The sequence below is a fragment of the Neopelma chrysocephalum genome, unplaced genomic scaffold (assembly GCF_003984885.1).
Source record: "Neopelma chrysocephalum unplaced genomic scaffold, ASM398488v2 Primary Assembly neopelma1_25, whole genome shotgun sequence".
In the NCBI taxonomy this organism is placed as follows: domain Eukaryota; kingdom Metazoa; phylum Chordata; class Aves; order Passeriformes; family Pipridae; genus Neopelma; species Neopelma chrysocephalum.
This window is the reverse complement of record NW_020897694.1, coordinates 24,631,107-24,654,728: the sequence shown is the minus strand read 5'-3', so window position 1 is coordinate 24,654,728 and position 23,622 is coordinate 24,631,107. Positions and strand designations below refer to the sequence as shown.

Below are 23,622 nucleotides of genomic sequence, written 5' to 3'. Positions count from 1 at the left end.
CCTTTGTCTATCTTTTTTGGGCCTACAGGGCTTTGCTTTTCATACTGAAACACCCATGGAGCTGCCTCTTAACAACTTCTTTCCTTTCTACACATGGTACAGTAGGTCAAAAGGCAAGCTAAAGTTCCTAGGGATGCTCTTCTCCTATCTTGGATCAGTGGAATAGGCCAGTTTCAGAAAGAAAATTGCCTCGTAATAATACATTTTATGTTCACTGTCACTCATGAACTGTCATTAGAGCATGCATCATCCAGGATGTAATTGGGTTACATGTACTAGAATGAGATAGTAATCTAAAACATGAAGGAAGAAACAATTATCTTGGACATGAAAATTAATGCTAATTTGCTGGTTTTGTTTCTTTTCTTTTTTCTTTGGATAAGTTCTGTATATGCACGTGTGTTTTAAAATTTGAATGCCGTACTGCACAACACGGCAAATTTTGAGCTAGGTTTGATGTTAGTAGAATGCAAAAAGACAAGTCAGAACAATGGTCCGGAATCTTTCCTTGCCTCTGGATAAGGAGTAGCTCTCTTGAAGTCAATAGGACTATGTTAGGATAAAGTTCAAGTAAGTCAGAGGACAATCATGCTTAATATCGGGGCAGACAGAATCCATATATTTTGTGAGAGCAGACCCACTGAACACAGTAAATGCTTTTATAAAAAGGGGAAGAAATATTCTGCCCTGTTATTTTTATCTGGTCGTTTACAAGAGTACAAAGTTGATGTGAATGTTCGTAACTAATTTTGAAATCATTTTATGCTAATTTTTTGCTTAGGTTTAGGGGCTTATCTAATTCCCTTAGAAAAAAAGTGAAGAGTTAACTAGTGTTCAGCCAGATAGGGATGACCCTAACAAGCTATGTAAGTCTGGTCTTGAGACTGAACCTCAGATAAAATGCTAGGCCAAGGAGAATTGGGATTATCTTCTCAAATAGACAGTTTCCAAAATGTAGGAAAGAAATGCAGCAAGTTGCCGTTCTGCCTGGAGCTGGTCATTGTACAGATAGCAAGTACTACGTAACCAAATAAAACTCTGTCTGTAATGCTTCCATCATGTAAGGAACCTCATGAAAGTGAACTTAACTGGGATTTTGTGTGGTTACCAGTGTACCTATCTGAGTCTCTTTTTCCTCTCTTCTGCAGCTCTGAATGCGGGGCAGGTTGGTTTGGCACTATCCTATGCAATCACCCTCATGGGAACATTCCAGTGGGGTGTTAGACAAAGTGCTGAAGTTGAAAACCTGGTAATGTTTGTTTATTCCTTTTCTCCTGGTTACTTTTCGTCCTTGTGACATGATGCTTAAGGATGAGATTCTTCTTATTTAACTTAGGGTAATAACATCTTAGTAGGCAGTTGAGGTGCTACTCTACAGTCCATAAAGAAAAATAGCTTATTTTAGGGCATAATTTGTCTGACTGATTTTGAATAGTTTTTGAGAGGAATTGTATCCAGGGACTGTCCTTCTCCATTCACAGTAAGGGAGGCTTGATAATCTCTCTTTACAGCAGAAAGAAGACTGTCTAGTTATAGTGTAGACAATTGCGTTGTCTACACTTGCTAAAATTACAATAAATGAATTCCTCTCTATAAGGAAGATTTATTTTTTTTCATATATGATATTTGTAATTTATTATTATTTATGATTGCAATTTAAAATTTATATTCCTCATGGCATTTTTAGGGTCCTGTGATTTTGTTGTAAAGGCTCGTATCTTCTTAATTTGTTCCAGGTTAACACATATTTGAAAGTATTTGTTTATATTCACCTGAGAAGGTTGTGTGTTTTCCAAATATATAACATAAAACACCTTCTACCAATTCACAATATTTACTAGCATTTTCTAGTTTGCCTATTTACTTTCTGAAGTTAATATATAAGAAAAATAGACCGTGAAAAGAACATGCTGAGCATAAACCTGGGATTTTTTGTGTTGTGTTGACAACTGAAGGTTACTTTCAATTACAATTTGCTGTCCATAGTCTAGGAAATATGTGTAGTCCTTCTGTAGGAGTTGCAAAGCCATGTTTAATAACAAGTAAAATTAATAATAATAACGTAAGGGTTTTTTTCTTTTGGCTAACACGTTGCTTCTTCAGCACATTTTTCACACATGAATAAACTAGTAGTGACAGACTTTGATGAGAAATGGGAAGAAAGCTTTCAGTTTGTTTCATACCAGTTGGGAAGTTTTGGAGGTGTCTGTGGGACTGTCTTATATACCGAGTTGCTCTCTTGGAGGATGTGATTCAGGAATACTTTGAAGGAGAAAGGCTTGCCGTTCACTAAGCTGGCTTTGATGTGGAATGGTGATCATTTTATATAGCTGTGATTAGCATCAACTTCCTTGACAAGTGGACATCTATCAAAAATCTCTTGTTATTAAAGGAGTCAAGAACATTTCCTCTCTATTCTGTTGTGAGCTGGTCAAGGGAAGTGATTGTCCCACTCTACTCTGTGCTAGTGCACCCTCACCTTGAGTTCTGTGTGCAGTTTTGAGAGCCACAATATAAGAAAGATATAAAGCTGTTAGAGTGCATCCAAAGGAAAGGTACAAATATGGTGAAGGGCCTTGAGGGGAAGCTGAGGTCACTTGGTCAGTTCAGCCAGGAGAAGAGAAGACTGAGGGGAGACCTCATTACAGTCTACAACTTCCTTGTGAGGGAAGGAGGAGGGGCAGGCACGGATCTCTGTGACAGGACCTGAGAGAATGGCATGAAGCTGTGCCAGGGGAGGTTTAGGTTGGATATTAGAAAAAAGTTCTTCAACTAGAGGGTGGTTGGGCACTGGAACAGGCTCTCCAGGGAAGTGGTCACAGCACCAAGCCTGTCAGCTCAAAAAGTGTTTGGCCAATGCTCTAAGGAATTTAGATTTGTAATTAATCCCACTGATTAGAAAGGAGTGCTTATGTCTGGTTTTATGTGTCATGGTAGATCTGGATCTGTAGTAGGACATGAGATGCATTCTTTCCACTTTTTCAGTTTAATAAAGACAGCATAGAATGGCACCAAATACTCTTATCTGTGATTAAAAGAAACATGGTGGAATAATTTGCATTGAATCTGTGTAGTCAAAATACATTTATATGTGTGCAATATCTGCAGTAGGATGAAGTTCATGTATATATGTCTTCTTTCCTCTTGGTAGATGATATCAGTAGAACGAGTAATGGAATACACAGAACTTGAGAAAGAAGCTCCGTGGGAGACCAACAAACATCCTCCACCGGAATGGCCTAACCAGGGAATGATAGCATTTGAAAATGTTAACTTCACTTACAGTCTAGATGGACCTTTGGTCTTAAGACATTTGTCTGTTTTAATTAAACCAAGAGAAAAGGTATGTATATGACTGTCAACAGATATTCACAGAAATTAAGCAAAGATGGTAAATTGACAAGAAGCTGTGTGCTAGAAATACATTATAAAATACATGGATGTTTGGAAAATAGTAAGTGTTCTTTTAAAAAATAAGTTTTAGTCATATTTAATAACAGAAGTTAGAGCCTATTTATTTCCTGTAAGTGTAGCATAAATGAATCCAGGAGCATGGTATTTCTCTGTTAAAACAAAGGATTAAACGTATCTGATAATTTTCTAAAAAAATCTGGGATTCTTCAGAAAGGGACAGCCATTGAAAATATCAGCTGAACCCAAAATATTTGTTCAAATCCAAAGCAAATGGAGCTGCATTAGGAAATCTGGGATTCCATAAAGGTAACATAATTGGAACAAACAGACAAGGTGAGCAAAACCAATTGAAAATAAGGAATGTACCTGCCCTTACACTGAGCCCCAAATGGAAGAGAGAAGAAATACAAATCAGTTGCATAACTTTAGAATTTGGAATTTTATTTCAGTTCCTTTCGGCTACCAATCTAATTAACTATTGCCATTAATTAGATTGGTAGCCAAAAGAAATGTAGAAATAAAACTCTTCCTCCTCTTCAAATTTGACTCTTCCTCCCCAATTTTGATGTTATTCCAGTTGAAAGAGTGCTGCAGGGAAGGTCTCCCCCACAGACAACATTAAATTAGAGCCCTGCAGTGTTAATTTGTGCTTTGCTACATTTCAAATGCACGTGTACTTTTTGATTAGGATGTCTTCCCTAGGAGACTGGTTCAACTCTGGCCTCATTTCCCTGGCCTCATTTGTAACATGCATTTCCATTCACAGCCAGCACTGTTTCTTTCCTCAAGTGGACCTGTTAATAACATGCATGTTACAAAAATTCAACCCAACCTTGCTGCATGGAGTTGATCTCCTGAAATAACGTAGGAGTGAGTTCAAAATGGTATCTGAGAAGAGCCATGTGGGTCGTCTCCTTAGCTGTTATATGTTATTGCAATGTAATAGCAGACAAAAAGTTTTACGTTTCTTAGAGAGAGACAGAAATAAAATGAAAAATGGAAGCAAGGGATATTAGCAATGTATGACTCAGTCCTTGGTGGAGGCAGGAGAGGGAGAGATGACTGGGGGTATTTATTTTTGCTGAGCAGTTATGCTGTGGTTTTGTCATCCTGAGGTGAATTTGCCCAACTTGAAACTATAGCCAAGACCTTTGTGTTGTTTTCTGTGATGTTTTGCACAATACTGCAGTAGACTGCCACTGTATAAATCTCCCAAGCATCTGTCCTTATATTGCTTTTAATTATGGAGAAGCATCTTCTTCACAACCAGGTTTACAGATCTGCTAGAAATTCTGCCCATGCTGCTGTCAGTGAGAGCTCTTACGCCTATTCAGGCCCCTGGCTTATAGAGAATTCTGGTAGGTGCAATGCTACTGGCAGGATGAATGAATTTTAGCTTCTGCTGTGCTTGTAGTTTTTCTTGTTGGCATCCCAGTGCCCAGTTTGGGAAGCTGTAGGTACAGCAGGAATGAAGGAGGTGATTGCTAGCAGATCACTCATGGGTTAAGGTCTCTTGATCTCCTTGTGTCAGCATTCAGCATTTCCCTACAGTGAAAGCAGGCTAGGAAGGACTCTCTGTTTTAACCATCTTTGCTAATGTAGTGTAGTCTGACAGAGACAGACTAGTGAGATGCAAAGAGCCATCAGCTTGCAGTGATTAACCTCTTTTGCTACTATAGCTGCAGCTGGAGAAGGTCAGCATGTGTAACATGGGGTTTTAAACACTACTGTCTTTGTTTAAGGGTGCTTATTGGCTAATATACTGTTAAATGTACCTTTTCCTGACTGATCCTAATTCTGTGGGCTACATGAAAAAGTTAGGAGGGTGAGGGTCTAAATTTACAGTATGGCAGCTGTTCACGTAAATACTCTCACAACATAGCACGAAAGGGAGGTTGCCTGAGGGGTAATAAAGACATGGGCATTTTCAGTGGCGTAGCTGACATGCTGTAAATTTCACTTTTTTTTTTTTTGCAGCTCTAGTTTGAAGTATGGGTGACACTTGAGTAATGATGAGCCCAGCAAAGCAGGTGTACTCCTGTGCATGCACATGGCTTATATCAGACAACAAAATCCTGGCCATGTGATTCCTGCTAAGTGGGTGGGACTTCCATTTGCAGACTGTCGCTGCGTTTGCACTGGCTGTGAACATGGGCCTCTGAAGAATAAAATGTTTTAAAAAAAAATAAATGTGTATACCGAGAGCTGTTTCAAATTCATGTCAATTTTCAGCAGCCTGTAGTCAGTTGGACCAAAGATACAAATACATTCTACTAAACGCTGAAGAGCATAGCCCTTTCATTTGATGCCAAACTGAAAGTGGGATTTTGACAATATGCAGAGCAGCTGCATTTTTATTTTAAGTATCAATGTATTTTTATGGGTTTTTTCTTTATATCCTTAATACAATACTTTATATCACTGACATTTGCAAAGAAACAATTGAACTTTTGTTTTCACAACTCTGATTGTCTGTGTTCCTCATTCAGCATTTTATTTCTGAGCTGCAGTTTATCTGTTCAGAACTATTTTTCTATTGTTTCACTGATATAATTTAGAATACTAGACATTTTATCATTTATTGTAACAGATTTGCTTAAATCAGTCTATTTCTTTAATAATAAGCACTGTAGAAATGTTAATTAGTTTATGTACAATAGTAAAATAACGAATAGCTGGCTGAAATTGTTGACTCGGAAGATAGAAGTAGAAAATGCATTTTAGATTATGCAGTATAAGTTGCTCCTAGAAGTATACTTTTTTAGTATCTTGTGTATTTTTTATCAAATGTAGGCACTGCTGTTTTATCTGAATGTGTCTCTGACTGTTCGAAAGTTTCTCCTTGCTCTTTGATGCAGTTTCCTGTGCTTAATTTCATTTCAACAGCCATTGCTGCATACATCTGAGTCTCAGGCAATGGGTAATTGCCCTCTGGTGTCTGTATGTATACTCATGAAGGTTTTCATGTTTCTTCCTCCTTTCTTCACCCCAATCACTTTGCCAGGCCATATTATACATGTTTAATGATCATAAATCCTTCTTCATCAAATCAGTATCTCCAACCCATATTAAGTTGCTTTGCTCTGAACTCTTTCCAGTGTGTTGATTTCTTTCTGGAAATACAGCAATTAGAACAGAATGCAGGAAATACCAAATTCTGCCAGATCAGATCTGTGTAGAGGGTTAAACCCATTATCTTCCCTGATACAATTGATTACTGTACATTGTTTGCTCTAAGAATCCTTTACTGAAGACAACATTAAAAAAAAAAGAAGAAGAAATACTTGCAAGTCTTAGCCCCTTGTCATTAAAGTTATCAATCCCATATTTTGCATTGTTTCTTTTTTCTGAAAGCTTTGGTTTGTTTTCAGATTACATATGTCTTCCAATTTTTCTTTGGGAACAAATAGAAGCTGTATGTCTGTGATGTTATTATTCACTATTTCTCTTGTTTGGAAAGGAATTTCAGCTTGCTCACATGGCCTTGTAGTTTCAACACATGTTGAAGATGTAAGAAGTATGAATATGGTTTATAATCCTTCTACTTTAAAGTACTTCACCTTAACCACGCTAACCAAGATCAGTCTCAGTTATTTAAATTGGGAATACATTTCTCCCAGAGTGCTTTATGGGAGTCCTTTTTTGGGTTGAGAAGTAGATGCATGCCTGAAATGATTTGCCTAACATCACCTAGCAAATCAGGTTTAGTATAAAAATCAGCAGCCTTGAACACATTACAATGCATTGAGCCACTTTATCTTGTTTACACAACAAGACACCACACATTAAGGGAAAATCTTTCACCTTTGAATATGATCCAAGAAATTGTTGTGTATCCACATGTCACCTGAATCCAAACTGACTTGGGGAGAGAGGGTTTTTCCTCTTGAAAGAATGTTAATTATGAAAAAGTTTTATTTGGTGCTTGTTCTACTGTAAATTCTGTGATGTTGTTAAAATGTTGCTTGACATATTAATTTATCCTGAAAAGCTCACAGTTTAATTGTACAGGCTTGGCTTGCTCTGTAGGTTGGAATAGTGGGAAGAACTGGAGCTGGGAAAAGCTCTCTGATAGCAGCCCTCTTTCGCTTGGCGGAACCTGAAGGAAGGATTTGGATTGATAAGTACTTGACATCAGAGCTAGGACTCCATGACTTGCGAAAGAAAATTTCAATTATACCTCAGGTAAGAGAGTAACTTGGTCTGCTGTAAACATTTTCAGTATAATACCGTAGTATTAAAGTGCTTTGCTGGGATATGTTCCCCCTGCATCCCTGTATGCAGTAGACATAGAAACTGTAGCGAGGCGTTATTCTTACTTGAGTCAGGTCTTGATTATTTTAAGATAAATAGAATCAATTTTGGGGACTGGAGCATTTTCTTTCTAGTTTTGTACCCTGTCTGTTCATCTGAAATACCTGTGCGTAGGTGTTTGCAGTATGCTGTCCTCCTATAGTCTGGGAAAGGCAGAGAAATCTGACAAGTATATACCAATCTTCAGCAGTCCTCTGAAGTCACTTGAACCTTTCACAGCAATTCCTGCCTGATGCGTTGCTTGAAGCTTCCTTAGTAAGGAACTCTGAAGGACCACTTTTACCTCTGTAGTCAAGCCAGTACCAACTGACTGATGCAGAAAGAGCAAATGTGCCACCTAGAAGTGAGCTATCAGCTTTTGCATTATTGGGAGAAAGTTGGACAGGAGACCGGGGGAACAGACCAAAGAGTGGGTCATTATGACCCATAAACAGAAACTTGCTGAATTTTAGAAGCTGAATGCAGGAAAGGCTTCAGTACAGGAGTAAAAACCAACTAAGACCATGTTGGGAATAGCCTCATCTCTCTCTCATGCTGGTGTAGAAAAAAGGATCTTCAAGGAAGTCCACAAGGTCACAGGTCTTCTCTTTATGGTCTTACTTTCAAATAAGTCATTGAATCAGAGATGGGTTATGTATAACCTTAAAACATCAAAAGGCAAAGTCTGTGCAGGTTACTGTTTTGTGAGGGCTCTGGTCTCTTCTGTGATCATTTGCTGTCCACTGGAAAGGGAGGAAGATGGAAAAACTCACATGCTGCAAATGTGAAGTCATGTTTTTGGTAAATAATTCAGTTGGTCTGTTCTGTCAGGTAGACTGAACAGTAGGCTGGAAACCAGAGGAATTTTTTTGCCATGTTTAGCATTATTTCTCAGATCTTTGTGTCTTATTATGGAAGCTGTATTTAAGAGTCCTTACACCAACTTTATGTCTGAAGCTGTGCTAGCTCATTTTCAGGATGGCATTTTGAATGTGTTATTTTCTTTAAATTGAGAATCTAATACAAATTATAATGAACAGTGGTTCTACGCCTCTCTTGATTACCTTTCTTTCACTGCTCCACCCCCCAAGAATAAGGGTCAAAGAAAAGAAACACATATGCTATTTTAAAATTAAATAAATTAAAAATAGGTGCTTGCACAGTAATTACATTGTTGCCTAATGTTGCAGGATGTCTTTCGTTTCTGCATGCTGAAGGCTTATTTATTGCACAGTGGAAGTGCTCACTGGAACTAGTCATCTTTTGTATGTAAAGAGCAGTTTACATGGATTTAAGTTCTTTTGTTTGTTTTTTTGTGTGAAGTATTCCTTTCTTCTGAAAGCAGATGATCATCAGTTCATTCAAGATCTACAGCTTTTTGAAAGCCTTGCCCTTAGCTATTGTGGGTGATTTTTATGTTTTGAAGAATTCAACTAAATTTGAACAAAATAGGGTACTGAGAGAGGAAAACTGCAGGTCAAATACAGTTTTTACGTGTTGAGTGATATAGATGCTCAAAGTTCGCTGCATTTGATTATACATGAGGGTTTTTTTCATGCATAGGTCTATTGACATAATTTTAAAACTGTTTTAATCCAGTGGAATTCGGTGATTTTTATCAAGGTTTATATCATAGTCCCAAAAGGTTTTAGGTGTCCTAAGGCTAGCAAGTGGCATTTGTTTTCAATGTAAGGGCAGACTTGTTTCTACTAAAAATGTGCAAAACTGTGGAATGGTGGTAGTAAGAAGAGGAGAAGGGTTTGGAATAAGGTTTCTACTATAGTAAACTGAGCGATAGGCATTGTCTTGTACTGTGTTAATAGTAGTGCCAATAATAAAAATAGCAGTGTAACATCAGGTAGTTGTTTTGCTGCAGATATTTTCATAATTATGTGGGAAGCTAAGAAACCAGAGGGAGAGATGCTTATTAGAATTGCAACATAAAACATGCTAAACAGAACCATTCCTAGAGAGTGGTGAGGCAAGACTGAAGTTTTCTTGTGTGTAAGTTTAAATACCTACCTGGAGAAATAAAAATGTGCTTAGGCTTCTAATTGCTTGCTTGGATGGAGCTGTGTAAAGGTTGTGTTTGTAAATCTTTTCTATGCAAATGTTGTCTGCCTCTCTGACTGCAAGCATTTTTACAACAATTATTTACAGGTTTGTCTTATTACTTTCTTCTCATTAACCAGACTGTTTTAAATAATAATCTGTGTCAGAAGTGATAATTAAAAAATATCCTTATCTTCTGTTGCAGTGCATGTCTGTTGTTAGGACTTTTATAGTACTTATGAACACTTTATAGATTCAGCTCTCTTTTTGCCAACCTATAAAAATGGATTGAAAAGGAAAATAAATGTAGCAATACCTTCAAAACACACCAAATGGTGTATTAAAATGTGTATTATTAAACAAATTATTTTCTAGGTGTTTTTGAAGAAAACTTTTTTTAACCTGGAAATATTTTGTTTTAATTCCTTTTGTTCATTCAACAGGTTTTTAGTGATATGTTGCTATTGCAGCAGACACTTTCAAATAATTGGCATGTTACATCAAGAAGTGTATATATTCTTTTACATTGCTTGTGGCATGTTCTGTCTTTGTTAATTCTTTTATAGCACTCAAATGATTTAGAAATGAAGAGACAATAAAAGGGTTAAGGTCTGAATTCTGTTGTGATTTGCTGCAGGCCTTTGGAGTGGGCATCCCTAGGGTTAGATGGGGCGTAAGTCATGACAGAGGTTAATCTCAGAGTAAGCTGAAATTATCCAGTGTAAGTTAGACTTTATTTCTTAGTGGAGGAAAAAAAAACATTTTGCCTAAAATATCTCCAATTTAAAGAAGGCTGACAACATGATGAATGGTCTCCATTTTTGATTAGCACTATTACGGTTTTTGACTTGTTGTCTTTATGAGTGGTATTAAGATGAGTTTAGCCCTAAAGTCATGTCACTGCATGACTCAGATCTGGCAACTCATATTGCTTAAGGAGTTCTGAACCAAAAGTTATCTTCTCACTTCTTAAATACTACATTTTTCAGTGTAAATTAATTTGTGACAGTTTGATTAATTATCTGTTATTGATTTGACCGGGAACTGAAGTAGAACAAAACTTACTTCGACTTCAGGTAAACCCATTGGTTTACCTGAGTGGGAGAAGGTACTGATTTGACTCCCTAGTGTATTTTGAGTGAGAGCTTTGCCCAGCAGTGCTCCAGTTCTAAGTAAGTTTGTTTTGATGCTGTGGCAATATAGATTAACTTCAGTGGGTATAGATTTTAAATGGTGAAAGCTGTTCCTCATAGCCCTAATGGTAAAATGGAAGGGCTTTTATGGCATGAAATAAAAAAAAAAAACCACAAACCACACCCACACAAAAAAACCACCCCAAAAAAAAACCAAGCAAAAAACCAACCAAACAAAAAAACTCCACAAAAAAACCAAAACACAGCCAAATAGAGAAGGAAAACCAGAAAGTCACTGCAAGCTCTTTGATTCTTCTTTGGTTTACGTACTTCAAAAACAGGTTTGCAAAACTGCCCAAATGTAATTTAGGAGTGTGAGTTCATTGACAGTTCTGGCTGTTGGTTTTCGTTAACAATACCAGAAGAATAGCAGTGATTTCATGTAAGTATATATATATAGCTTGTGGCATCAGGACAGTGGCATGTAAATGCCCATTTAAGTACTGACATAACTGTGTACAGCCATTTGCAAACAGACCTGTCCTGTTTGGTAAATTACCTTCATACAGAGTACTTGAGCATTCGCCTCCCCCCATATCCCTCTTAAGCACACTATTGTAAAATACATTTTTGCATTTCAAAAATGGTAGCTGCTTGTTGCGTATTCTGTGCTATTGTTGATATAGGTTAGCTCTGATTATCATTAAATTACCTATTGCATTATAAACCCTGCATTTATAATGGAATGCTCATTTTCCTGGGTTTTAGGAGCCTGTTTTATTCACTGGAACTATGAGGAAAAACTTAGATCCTTTCAATGAATACACTGATGAAGAGCTGTGGAATGCCTTGGAAGAGGTAACTTAATAAATCTAGTTATGTACATCTGATATTTACAATCCAAATAACAACAACATCACAGTGCTTGTGTGTGTTAGGTTTTAGATGTTTTCATCAGGTTTGATAAGGGTATAGCTGTTGATGGAAAAAGGTAGACTGTTGTATGTGCATTTGTATATGTGTGTGTTTGTGCGTGTGTGTGTAGACAGGTATATTGTTATATAAGTCTTTTATGAAAAAATATCCTTTGGAATGATGCTTTGGTTATATTTTGATTCATATCTTAGTTTTAATGAACATTAATAGATTCTTAACAATGTGCTTTAATGTTTTTAGAATTCTAATAACTGACACTGTGTAATCTAACTTGGCGCTTACTCATTTTGTGTCAGAATATAAAAGGCAAACCTTGCATACTTACTGTTGTGTCATCAGATTCACAATAGGTGATTTAAAAGGGAGTTACTCATCCTACAATATGTTGACATGTCAACAGGTGCAACTGAAGGAGGTTGTGGAAGATCTGCCTAATAAAATGGAGACACAGCTGGCAGAATCTGGGTCTAATTTTAGTGTTGGTCAGAGACAGCTGGTGTGTCTTGCCAGAGCAGTTCTAAAAAAAAATCGTATTCTTATCATCGATGAAGCAACAGCAAATGTGGACCCAAGGTAAAACCAAAATCTGTCATGTTAAAATGAGCTGGATTTTCTTCTAATATGTTCACCTGTACTGCTTTGTATTACATGTAGTTTGTATTTGTCTATTCAAAGTGTGGCCATTGAGCTTTGGCTATGGAGCAGATGCTATAAACTAAGTGCTGAAAATATCCCTAATTTCAGTGCCTTCTCTAGAATAGGGAAATTAATATTCAAAGTTCATTTGTCCTGCAGCCATAGATTAGAAGACAAGAATGTTTTTGGAAATGCATCTCTGTAACTTCAGAATAGCCTTGAAACAAGTTGAGTTCTGTTGATTTCTGGAAGAAATGTCTGTTGGAAGTAAATAACTAAAAAATAATTAATTAATCTCAATCTCCCCAAACCCCTAAAACTAGAAAGGTGAAAAATGGCTAAGCAAAACTGGATACTTCTGGTTATGAGATGCTATCCTTTCAGATGGCTCAGATGTTGGTGTATTAAGTTAGAGATAAAATAGGGGCAGGGGTAGAAGATAAGCTGTCTTAAACACCACAGGAATTGCAAACCAGATTTGGAGATGTTTAAATCTATAGGAGGGACTCATTTGTCATTCGTTATTTTGTCTTGTATAACTCAGGCCAGCAGAATTTTCCTGAATTCATTCCTGTTTGAACTAGAGTGTACTTCTAGAAGAACATCCAACCTCAATAGAAAAAAATTCAATGACAACCCTTGTTAAATTGTTCCAATAGCGAAGTACCCCCACTGTTAATTTTTGAAACATTTGAAACGCTGATGGAAATATTTTGGAAACAATACTGCAAACGTACTGCATCAATTAGTCTGAGCTGAATATATAGTTCCAACAAACTATGGCTTGAGGGAGAACTCAAAGTCCAAAGAGGACAATAACACAGCAAGTCCCTCAAACAGATGCATTAAGGATTTTATATGTCATCTGGGCGTGACTCATTTTTATAACATCTTCTTGGGGGAGAAGTGGTGCCACTAGGGTAGCTTTGCAGTTCAGCTGACAGTGTATTTCTAAAACCTTCCCAGAGGTTCTCTTTTTTTCTTTTCCTTTTGTTTTTTACTTTTTTTACTATTAGTTTATTTTTGGCCGAGCTCTGATAGATTAACTCTGATTAATCGTAGTTGTGGAAATTTAATACCGTCTTACTCATCCTCCCTATTTAGGCATCTCACATGTGTGTTCTCAGCTTGCACTATACATTTAATTGATCTTGATTAATGTGTACTGCAATATATATTATAATAAGGTAAATGTTTGTTTGTATCAACTCTAAGCATAACAATACAAATAATAACTTGGAACTTCTTCTTTGAATTCGGTTTGCATTACAGTCATTATTACCTTTTCCTTAATGTGTTGGTATAATTAGAGCCAAGTATTTTTTAGCTGTGCAATCTGATAGGACCATCATCAGGAAATGCTAATGTGGGTTGCTTAACTGAGCAGTTAAGAGAGGCATTTTTGGCATGTAAGGAAAACCTCCTCCTCTTCTGATGCACAACCCCCATACCTGGCACCCTTGTCTCTAGCCTGGCGGCAAGCAGACATCAAATCAGGCACCTGAGACAGGAAACCATGGGGAGCTGCTGCTGGCTCTGGAGATATTGTTTCTTTTTTTGTTTGTTTTTCTGGCTCTTGATCTCTTTGCCTCAGCTACTGCTGCACTATGTCCCTTCTGCAGCTCCACCTGGAAGCAAGTGTGAGAAGGCAGGGTTTAGGGGTGGGAGAAGGAAGGTGATGTGAGGCAGTGGATGGGACAGCAGGGTGAGAGAGAGGTGGGCACTGTAACCCCGAGGGCTGAGAGTACTCCCCACTGTGTTTCTCCAGCTGAGCTAGGCCATTCTTATATGCTGCTGGGAGTGAAGGGAAGGAATTTGGAGTTCATCCTTCTCCCTCCTTCTTACATGTTCCAGATCCCATATATACCTGTATTATCCGCCTTGCTCCTCATAGCTGCCACCTGCTCTGCATGCTGCAGGTGTGTCAGCACTTTTGTGAGGGGGAGGAGGAGCTTACCATAAAGAAGGTTGCCCTAAGTCAGACCACTTGAATGTTTTATGTGATGACTGACAGACATATAATTTGATTTTGTCTTCTTGGTCCGTTCTCACCCTGAAGAATAGGGTCATTGTAAAGCACTTGAAGTGTTCTGGAAAGTTGCATGAGATCTGGAGTGAAAATGCTGAAAATCTTTCTGTGGTCGCTTTGTTGATAGGCTAAAACAAAATCTTTAGTAACTGAGACTTCTTTAAAATACTGACTTTGTTTAACTTACTGAGCCTTCTGCTCACTGACTGCAGTATTATGCATTAACTTGTATTTTTGCTGCTTACAGAGGACAAAACTCTTTGGGACCAGACCACTGGCACGTTTTTACATTGGTCGTTCATTGAGTCTCGTAAAAACAGACATTGCACATAGTTCAGTTTATTAGCCAACTTAACCTTGTAAGGTTTAACCTTTTATTACATCTAACTGCTATCTGTAACTCTTTCTCTTTTGGAGAAATTATCTGAAGTCACTCAGTAGTTGTGTAGTGTGAGATACGTTTCCAGGACAATCCACAGGAGAATATTAGGCAGAAGACAATGACTTATCCAGTGTTACTTTCAGCAGCTTGGTTGCTTCTCATTTAGATCATATTTATTCTTGCTCTTTAGATAGTTTTCTTTTTACACAGTCAACTAATTCAGGTTACACCATATCTTGGGTTGCTGTGAAACTTGGTGTTAGATCCTCAACCTGTGGTGCCTGTGGGAAGCTATACCACCAGGTTCTAGGCTGTCTTGCATTTGTTCTTCAGTTGATTTGCAATGAAGGTTATTTACTTTCACCAACTTTTCTTCACTGCTTGCACCAACTGAAGCTCCAAAGAGAATAACAAATTTTTTGGTGTAGAAATCTTTAGGACTGTCTGAATCTACAGAATTTTCCTCTTTCTGTATTCAAAGCCTGGGAAATTAGTCTTCTGAAATGAAGCCTATTGCTCTGCTTGCAAGAAGAAACTCTTTCCTCATAAAGCATTAGATGATAGATTTTGGAGTATGTTTATGATAACCTCCAAGTCATCTAATATAACAAGAGGAAGAGGCACTGTAATAACTTTATTAGCATATTTCCTGCTATACAGTCATGTTTGATAAAGTCATACAACCTGCCTGCCATTCAGTTATCCATGCAAATATCTTATTCTTGTCTGCATTGCTCTTGCTGTGTTTCAGAACAGATGAGTTCATTCAAAAGACGATACGTGAAACCTTTGCTCACTGCACAGTGCTGACCATTGCACACCGCTTGAACACCATTATTGACAGTGATAGGATTATGGTAAGACAGTAAACTGCTTAATTTTTTTTTCTTTCCTGAAGAAGAATAATGTTATTGACTCTTTTCTTCTTAATTTTGACACGAAAGTTGGTAGGGGTTTAAGTCATAGTTTAGCCTTATCCTAGTTAACCTAGTTATCCTCATTGCTGTGATTAGCAACTCACAAAACTCAGACATAATGACCTGAAAAGACTTCTTACATTCTCTGCCTTTCCAACCCACAAGACATGAACTCATTGCAGGTGAGGTGCAGCAGCAGACCAAATAAACTCTGCCAGTACTAGGAGCCTGTGAAGACACACCCAAGAGGCTCTGGACAGAGTCAGCTGGATTCGGCCAGGTTTATTAATTCAGTCTCGGTGGGCTGAGGACAGCAGTGACAATAGTTGCTGTGGGATGTGTGAGGAGGAAGTGGTGGAGGTTCTGGGGCAGGAGACATGGAGGTAAGGAGACAGCAGCTGCCCTTAGGCAAAGGTAGTGATGGGAGAAGTGGAACTAGACTGGTGGGGTAATGAACATGGCCAGCTTTCTAAAGCAAGGTTCAAACAGAAAAGGTGAAGCACTACCAATTCAGCAGCCTCTGCCATCTTTGTTCCAAACAGACCAGTGATATACTCTTATCTACCATCTTGTCTGCCCCACAGTGTGTTGCACACGCACAAAAATTAGGAAATACTTACTGATTATTTTCATAAAGGCAATGGTGTTTCCTAGGCTCTCAGGAAATCAGGCTGGTTTATGTCCTTGAAATGATATGCAGCCTGCAGTTTTACCATTTTCTGTAGTAAGAACATGAGCCGTTTGCAAGTATTTTCTTCACAACTAGTTAGTGAAGTAACTGACATAGTGGGCAAACCGTGTTCGTAAGTGGAACTCAGATTTAGCTGGGCTTCAAGCAGAAATTACCTTTCACCTCCTGGTGGTAACCTTAAAAAAATACCCTCTTCAGCTTTTGTTTTATGAAAGTGAAGCATGGTAAATCTTTCCATGTTTTTTTTTTTTACTGGCTGCTCAAAAGATTTTAAAATCTTTGATAAGAGTTACAATGGTTGTCTGAAGTACACAAAATGAAACAATTGCATCTGCTGAGCTGAGTGGTGTTCTGAGGAGTAGAATAGGTTATGAGCTGAGTGATTATAGTTTACTTACAAAGAGAGAAACCAGCAAAACTGCCATAAGTAATCATATAATTGCAAGCATTTAACGTATAATAAATAAATATTTTCTTCACTGGTGAATGCCTCCCTACAGGTTTAATGCATATGTTGGTGTTTTCTACAACTAAAGTGAACAAAGATTTGTGAGGAAACAACTGTGACCTAATTAATAGCTGTATGTGTTTTTTAGCTGTCCAAAGGGGTTTCTGTGGGTTTTGGTTCATTAGCCACCATTAACATGTTATACACAGAATGCTCTTTCCATGAAGATATTTTCCTAGTTTTACCTGTATTATCATGAAGTTGAATGAAAACTAGGTGTTTTATTTACAATTTTTTGCCAAAAATTGTTGGAGCAAGGCATAGAAATTGCCCTTTTCTCCAAACTTCTCAGGATATTTGCCAGCTACGTAGCTACTCTATTTCATTTTTTAGAGTCTGTACATTATTCTTACCCTTATGTTGTTTCAGTTTAGCCACTATTAAGATTTCTAGTTTCCTATTTGTCTAATAGTCTTTTTTAATGCCTTTGGTCTCTTTAGAGTATTAAGAAACAGATTGGCAAGAAGATATGTCTTTGAGTCTGCAAACTAAACATTTTTCATCTCTTTACTTTGCTGCATATTGATCTTCTTACAGATTTCTGTAATTTCTTGAGGAAAAAAAAGGGGAAAACTGACGTGGCTTCGTAACAAACTTGTTTTCTTGACATCCTTACTCAGTGATTCTGTTTATGGACAAATCAGAAATATGATCACATATTTAGAATGATCAGAGTTATGGCAGATGTGCTTTTGTTACACATTAATTGCTTGGTTTACTCAGGCATGTAACTTCTAATGAGGATATAGCAGAATTTTGGAAGAATAACATGTTAAAAATGCCAGGAAAAAGAATATTCCTCTAGAAGACTGACTATTAATTAATGAGAGTTATTAACAATAAAAACAGCATTCATGGAAAATTAATCATTTACTTCAATATCACAAAAATCGAGAAGACTCAACTAAAGAAAGCTTTCAGTGTGTTATATAATTTGGTTAGTCAATAATGTGTTTTAGTAATTCACGAATTTAATTCGATACAGATTTTTTTTTAAGAGTCAGAAATGCGCAAACAAAGTGCATTGTTATTCCATTACCTGGTATTATTAAAAGTCCTGGTTTTGATTCTCCTTTAAATGAGACCTCCAGGTACTATAATGCCTTCATTTATAAGGCATCCCAAATCTCTGTTTTTTGCTATCATGATAAGTTTTAGAGAATGGAGGAGAAAGAACAAAGATAGACCCTAGCAGTCGGAATATTAACCATTGTCTTTTGACAAATAATGAGTAAAGTTATTTTGAAACAAATTTTGAGCAGACTTGTTCAACACTTAATTCTATCACAAAAGTCCAAGCCCATTCCTGAACAAGTATACGTATCCTAGGGTTTCGCTCCCTTCCCACTGAATCAGACTGAAAAGAACCTCCTACTCAAAGCAGGGTCAGCACTAATTTCAGATCAGGTTGCTCAGGGCTTTTTCCATTTGGGTCTTGAAAACCTTGAAAAATGGAAATTCCACAGTCTCTCTGAGCAACCTGCCCCATCTGCTGTGAAATCTTTTTTTTCTTATATCCAGTGAAAGCTTCCCTTTCATTTATGGCAATTGTTTCTTGTTTTCCCACTCATTAAAGAGCCTACTTCTGTCTTCTCAGTAACTTCTTTGTAGCAATGGGAAGCTTGCAGCTAAATCCCCCGAAACCATCAGTTCCCCTGGGTGAACATGCCCTGCTCCATCAGCTTCTCCTCACAGGTCAAGTGCTCCAGTACACTGGACACCCTGGTAATCCTATTTCAAACTTGCTTGAATTTGCCTTCCTCTTTCTTGTACTGAGGGTCACCATATTCCAGATTTGTGCTGATGAGCACTGAATAAAGCAGTTCCCTTGGTCTGCACTCTTGTTGACACCCATGGCACACTGCTTGACTCCTGTTCAGCTTACTGAACACCAGGACACCACCTCCTTTTCAGCACAGCTGATGCCCAGGCAGTTACTCGCCAGCTGGTACCGATGCAAGAAGTTGATCCATTCCAGATTCAGGACTTTACATTTGTCATTCTTGAGTGTCATGAAGTTCATGCTGACTTATTCCTTTCACCTGTCTAGACCTTAATAGCTCTGAATATCAGCCCTGTTTTGAGTGTGTTGTTGACTGCAGTCTCCAGCCTGGTGTTGTCCACAAGGTTTTGATTTAAGTCAGTTTAATTGCTGGTTAAAGTAGAACTTTCCAAAAAAACCTGTATGCCCTTAGGGTTAATCCAAACATTAAAAAAAAAAAAAAAAAAAAAAAATTGAGAACAGAAAATAATTTTGTGAAAGTCATGAGAAAATGTCAAGTTGGATGAGTATGGAAATAGGAACTGAACGTGAACTGTTGCATGTCTGCTCACACCCACTGTAATAACTGGTTCTATTTTAGAAGAGAAGAAAAGCCTACTGGAAGAGGGAAAAAAGGAAGAACAGAATCTATTTTATACAACTGTAGACAAATCTGGCCTCAGGAGTTGTTTTAATTCTCGTTTGTTCCATTCCCAAAACCATACCTTGGCTTTCATAATCCAGGTCACGCCTTAAGAGTATTTCCATTATATCTGTCTTAGCGATAAACACATTTTATCAGAACTTCAAATGCTTAAAATCATTGAGGGAAGAGCTGTATTGTGTAACGTGATACTCTCTAACCCAATCACCTTGATGAGTAATACTACGTTGCACTTGCATAGGACCTTTCATCTGGAAATTGTAACACTCTTTATAAACATTAATTAATTAAACTTCAAACACCTGGGTGAGATAGGGAACTATCCATACAATCTTTGGAACCAAAGTTGGAAAGACTTGTTAAGTCAGACCTTCAAATAATACTACCATAAAATTATAATCCAGCGGTTTTCAAGCTCCTTTTTTTTTCCCTCTGTGCTGCTCCAGCATCTAATAGGACACTTTCTCATTCCTTTTTCTTCGTTACTTTGAGAAACCAAGTTGTAACTCCTCCCATCAGGTGCTAGCAGTACCTTTGGCACAGGCAGGCACTCTGCTCCCTGGCAGAAGGGGAGGATAGGATAAATACTGCAGTTACCTCTTCCATGATGGCAAAACCCGGCAGAAGCTCAGCTCAGGCTTGATTCATTGGCCCCTCATCCAGGTAGCTTCCCCACCACCACAACAGCTGCTTGCCTGTCCTGTACTCACCCTCTGTAGAGGGCAAGGGCATTTTACATAAATTGCATCTGCACCCTGGGGCACCCAAGAGGCACCACTCCCAAGAATTCCAGTGGGATCTCATCCCTGTCACTGGTTCCTCCCTCTCCTCTCTGCTTCCTTCTCCAGGTTGAGAAATACTTTTTAGAAACTGTTTTTACAGAGGAGAAAACAGAAGCATACGGAAATTGAGCCTCACCCAGGGATGTAGTGGTTCAATAGCAAACGAAGTATATGCATCTGCCAAGAACCTGATGCAGTTGTTTACTGTATATGCTATGCTGTGGCATCTGTAGAGGAAAGCCACAGAGTAGTCAAAACTTGTGCACTTTCCAATGACAAATATGTTTCTCCATAGAGAGTTTTCATATCAGTGCAATACTACTTTGAAATGGAAACTCTTTATGCAAGCAGAACTTGATCTAGTAATTAAAAACTGTCATTCAAATAGGAAGTTTCTGATGAGAGAATCATGGGAAGAGATTTGATTTATTTATGGGAAAACCTGTTGTGGTTACATCCTGAAATGACTAATATTCAGGCTAACAATACTGTGTACTTCACTGCCAGACCTGAGTTGGTTTTTTGGTCAATAGCAAATGACTTCCCACATCTTTATGGTAAACCTCCCTTGTTCAGTTATTCTCATTTTTCTGATGTTGCGTTTACCATGGTGGAACATCTGGGTCTCATAAATCAGGCACCGTGTTTCATGCATCTGTCCTGTTGATACCTTCATGTGAGGTTTCGCTGCAGTGGGCCAACTTCAGATGGAGATGTGGAGAATGTAGGAAGGTAGTGGTGGTACATTTAAATTAATAATACTGAGTTAAAGTCACAAATGCTGTGGTCTATTGACTCTTCCTTTGGTGTGTTTTTTTTTCCTCGCTTATTTAAAGGGATAATGAATCTGTTTTACAGTAAATCTTGATATTAAGTTTAGGGGGGATTACATAAGTCACAAGATACAGAAACATACAATCCTAGTTGTAGAACAGTTCTTTGTGAAAACTGCGTGTGCTTCCATTAGTGTTGACTCTCTCATTTTAAGTATGTATGTATGGGACTGCTTCATTGGTGGAGAGCTACCGACTGTCAGATAGAGGCCCTCAGGTGCTCAAGATGTCTAAGAGAGTTGAATTGGTGAGACTGTAAATATTCTTGGAGACTGGGACCATAGAACATGAAACTTTATGAAAACAAGAAATAATTAGGACTACATTTAGAACTTCTCTTCAGTCCTTCAAAATTCTAAAGCAGGACGACTGCAAGGGTATAAAATGGGGGGGTTTTTTTTGTATTGTTCTGTAACACAAAGCCAAGAGAGGTTTTGACATTTTATTAGCCCGGTATCTGGAGTGGTGAAATATTATTGGATATTATACTTGTGCTGTTGAAGTCTGTTCTGTTAAAAGAATTTAAAGGAAGCTTAATGCATTATAGTAGCTAGAATGAATGCCAAATTTTTGCAACTAGGCATCTAATTTTTCATAAAAACCTTAAAGTACCTTTTGGATCTGAATCCAGTAATTCACAGTAAAATTTCTACATTCATATTAGTACACCTTCTGTCATTATTCAAAAGGAGCAAACACTAATAAAACTCCTTTTCTGACTTAGTCTCTGTCTTGAAAATATGGACTAGGGAATATTGGAACTAAATTTACTATTTTTTAATTCAACCTAAGAAAAATCCCAGTTCTCTTGTGGGACCAAAGTGGGTAAAGAAATGTGAAGATAAGAATATGAAGAGTACTCATAGAAGGGGACCTGCATGGAGAGCAGAGGGCCTGGGAACCATTAGGTTTCTCCCTTTTGTTAAGTCAAGTCTTTAAGAGTTTCTGGAAAAGCTGAGCATTTAGCAAATGATTTTTCAGAAATAGTCAGTTTTGGTTTGATTCTAAACAAAGGCAATTTTCACTGTTCCCAGATCTTTTGAAACTATGTTGATATTTATCAAACCACAAGGGGAAACTAGATCCTTCCATGTTCTTTCTTGGAATTTAATGATTTAGTTCCTCAAATATCAACAGTGAAAATATTGCTTTCAAAGCTGAGTAATATATGCATCTTTACCATTAAGAAAAGATATGGTAATGATGTATAGGCCGTGTTTTGCATAAAATACTGAGCTGTGCCATGGTTGTGTATCAGAGCAAGTCTTGTCAGCTGAAAAGTATCTGTGATAGTAGTAAGTATCACACGTGGCCCAGCTGTTTCTAAAATGGGTAAAAATCCCAATGAACTCGAAAATATACTAGAATTGTTGATTCTCTTTGCAAGTTTTAAGCCACACTTCTCCAAAACCTTGGCATCTTTTGACTTCTTAAAACTGTTCCCATTTCAAGAGGGCTGCCCAACAAGATTGTTCTTTTGCCTAAATAAAACAACTGATTACTGAGGCAGTACTTCAGCTGGGAGCATTCAAACGAAGAGCTGGATTTGAATTCTGCAGGAAGTGAAGCCAGTGTTTGATGAACCTTAATTTCTCATTCTGTCAGGCATTTGTGTGTGAATGTGTTACCGTGAGTATAAGAAGAGGATGGTTGGATGATGTTTCTTTGAAGACAATGGTATGGAATCTAGACCATAGTAGAAATACTAACACATCTTTAGAGAATTATTTTTGCGCTCTCAGAAATACTGTATTACTGTTTAAAAGCAAATTAGTACAGGTCATGCTGGTGGCTGATGCTCTGAGCAGAGTTTCTGATAAGGTGAAACTGTGTGCATGGCAGCTGAGCCACAAGTTCATTGTCATCAGAAACTGATAAAACCAGGAGACATGCTCAGTCATCTGCAACAATATTCCTTAACCTCTTGAAAAGTATAATATCTGTGTAGCTTATCTAACTTTCTAAGGCCCTCAAAAGCCTTATTAAAGAGTGGCATTTCTTAAAGTGAAGTATATCTTCTATCACTTCAGGGACGCATTTGAGCCATTTTTCAATCCCAGTTGAGAAATGCGGCTTTACAGTGATGGAAACAGTCATTACTGATTGACCAAGGGAGAGTTTTGTCAGAGCATGTACAGTTGTTGGTAAGCGCTGGCATGAGATCCCTTCGTAATCTCTGAGGCGAGGGTTGAACTTAAACTGGTGTAGATGTTTTGAGGTGGGGAAACTGTACAATATAAGAGACATTTGCAGTGCATGGTTTTTACAGACTGCTTTTCTCCATCAAGATACAGAAGGAGTTAATATCAAATGATTAGCAGTAGAATAAGTCTCATTACTACACACATAATTGATATTTTTCCCCACAACGTTCCAACCAACTTACAGTGGTGTGCCATCCATTGGAGAAAAAGATAAATTTTTAAATCTCTGCAAGAAACTTAAAGAAAACTTAGGTACAACAATTTTCCAGGCAGTGCTGCATACTCAATTTCCCCTAAGTTATAGCCCAAGAGTAGTTTCAGTTTAAAGAAATCCATTGTTTGTGATTACAGAACAAAATGTCTGAAGTTGCCTTTCCTGTGAAGGT

At 37.8% G+C, this 23,622-nt stretch overlaps 1 protein-coding gene across 7 annotated transcripts in view; it reads left to right on the top strand.

Moving 5' to 3' along the window:
* The window catches only part of ABCC4 (ATP binding cassette subfamily C member 4), a 148,077-nt gene that overhangs the window by 109,039 nt on the left and 15,416 nt on the right, over positions 1–23,622 (top strand). For 5 of the 7 annotated variants that reach the window (XM_027674632.1, XM_027674633.1, XM_027674635.1 and 2 more), the window contains 6 exons: positions 1,149–1,249; positions 3,152–3,343; positions 7,444–7,599; positions 11,661–11,750; positions 12,229–12,401; positions 15,627–15,732. In XM_027674632.1, coding sequence (XP_027530433.1) covers positions 1,149–1,249; positions 3,152–3,343; positions 7,444–7,599; positions 11,661–11,750; positions 12,229–12,401; positions 15,627–15,732 — 818 coding nt within the window. Of the gene's footprint in view, positions 1–1,148; positions 1,250–3,151; positions 3,344–7,443; positions 7,600–10,396; positions 11,070–11,660; positions 11,751–12,228; positions 12,402–15,626; positions 15,733–23,622 lie in introns of those variants that run through there. The other 2 variants (XM_027674638.1, XM_027674639.1) reach the window with 2 other exon arrangements.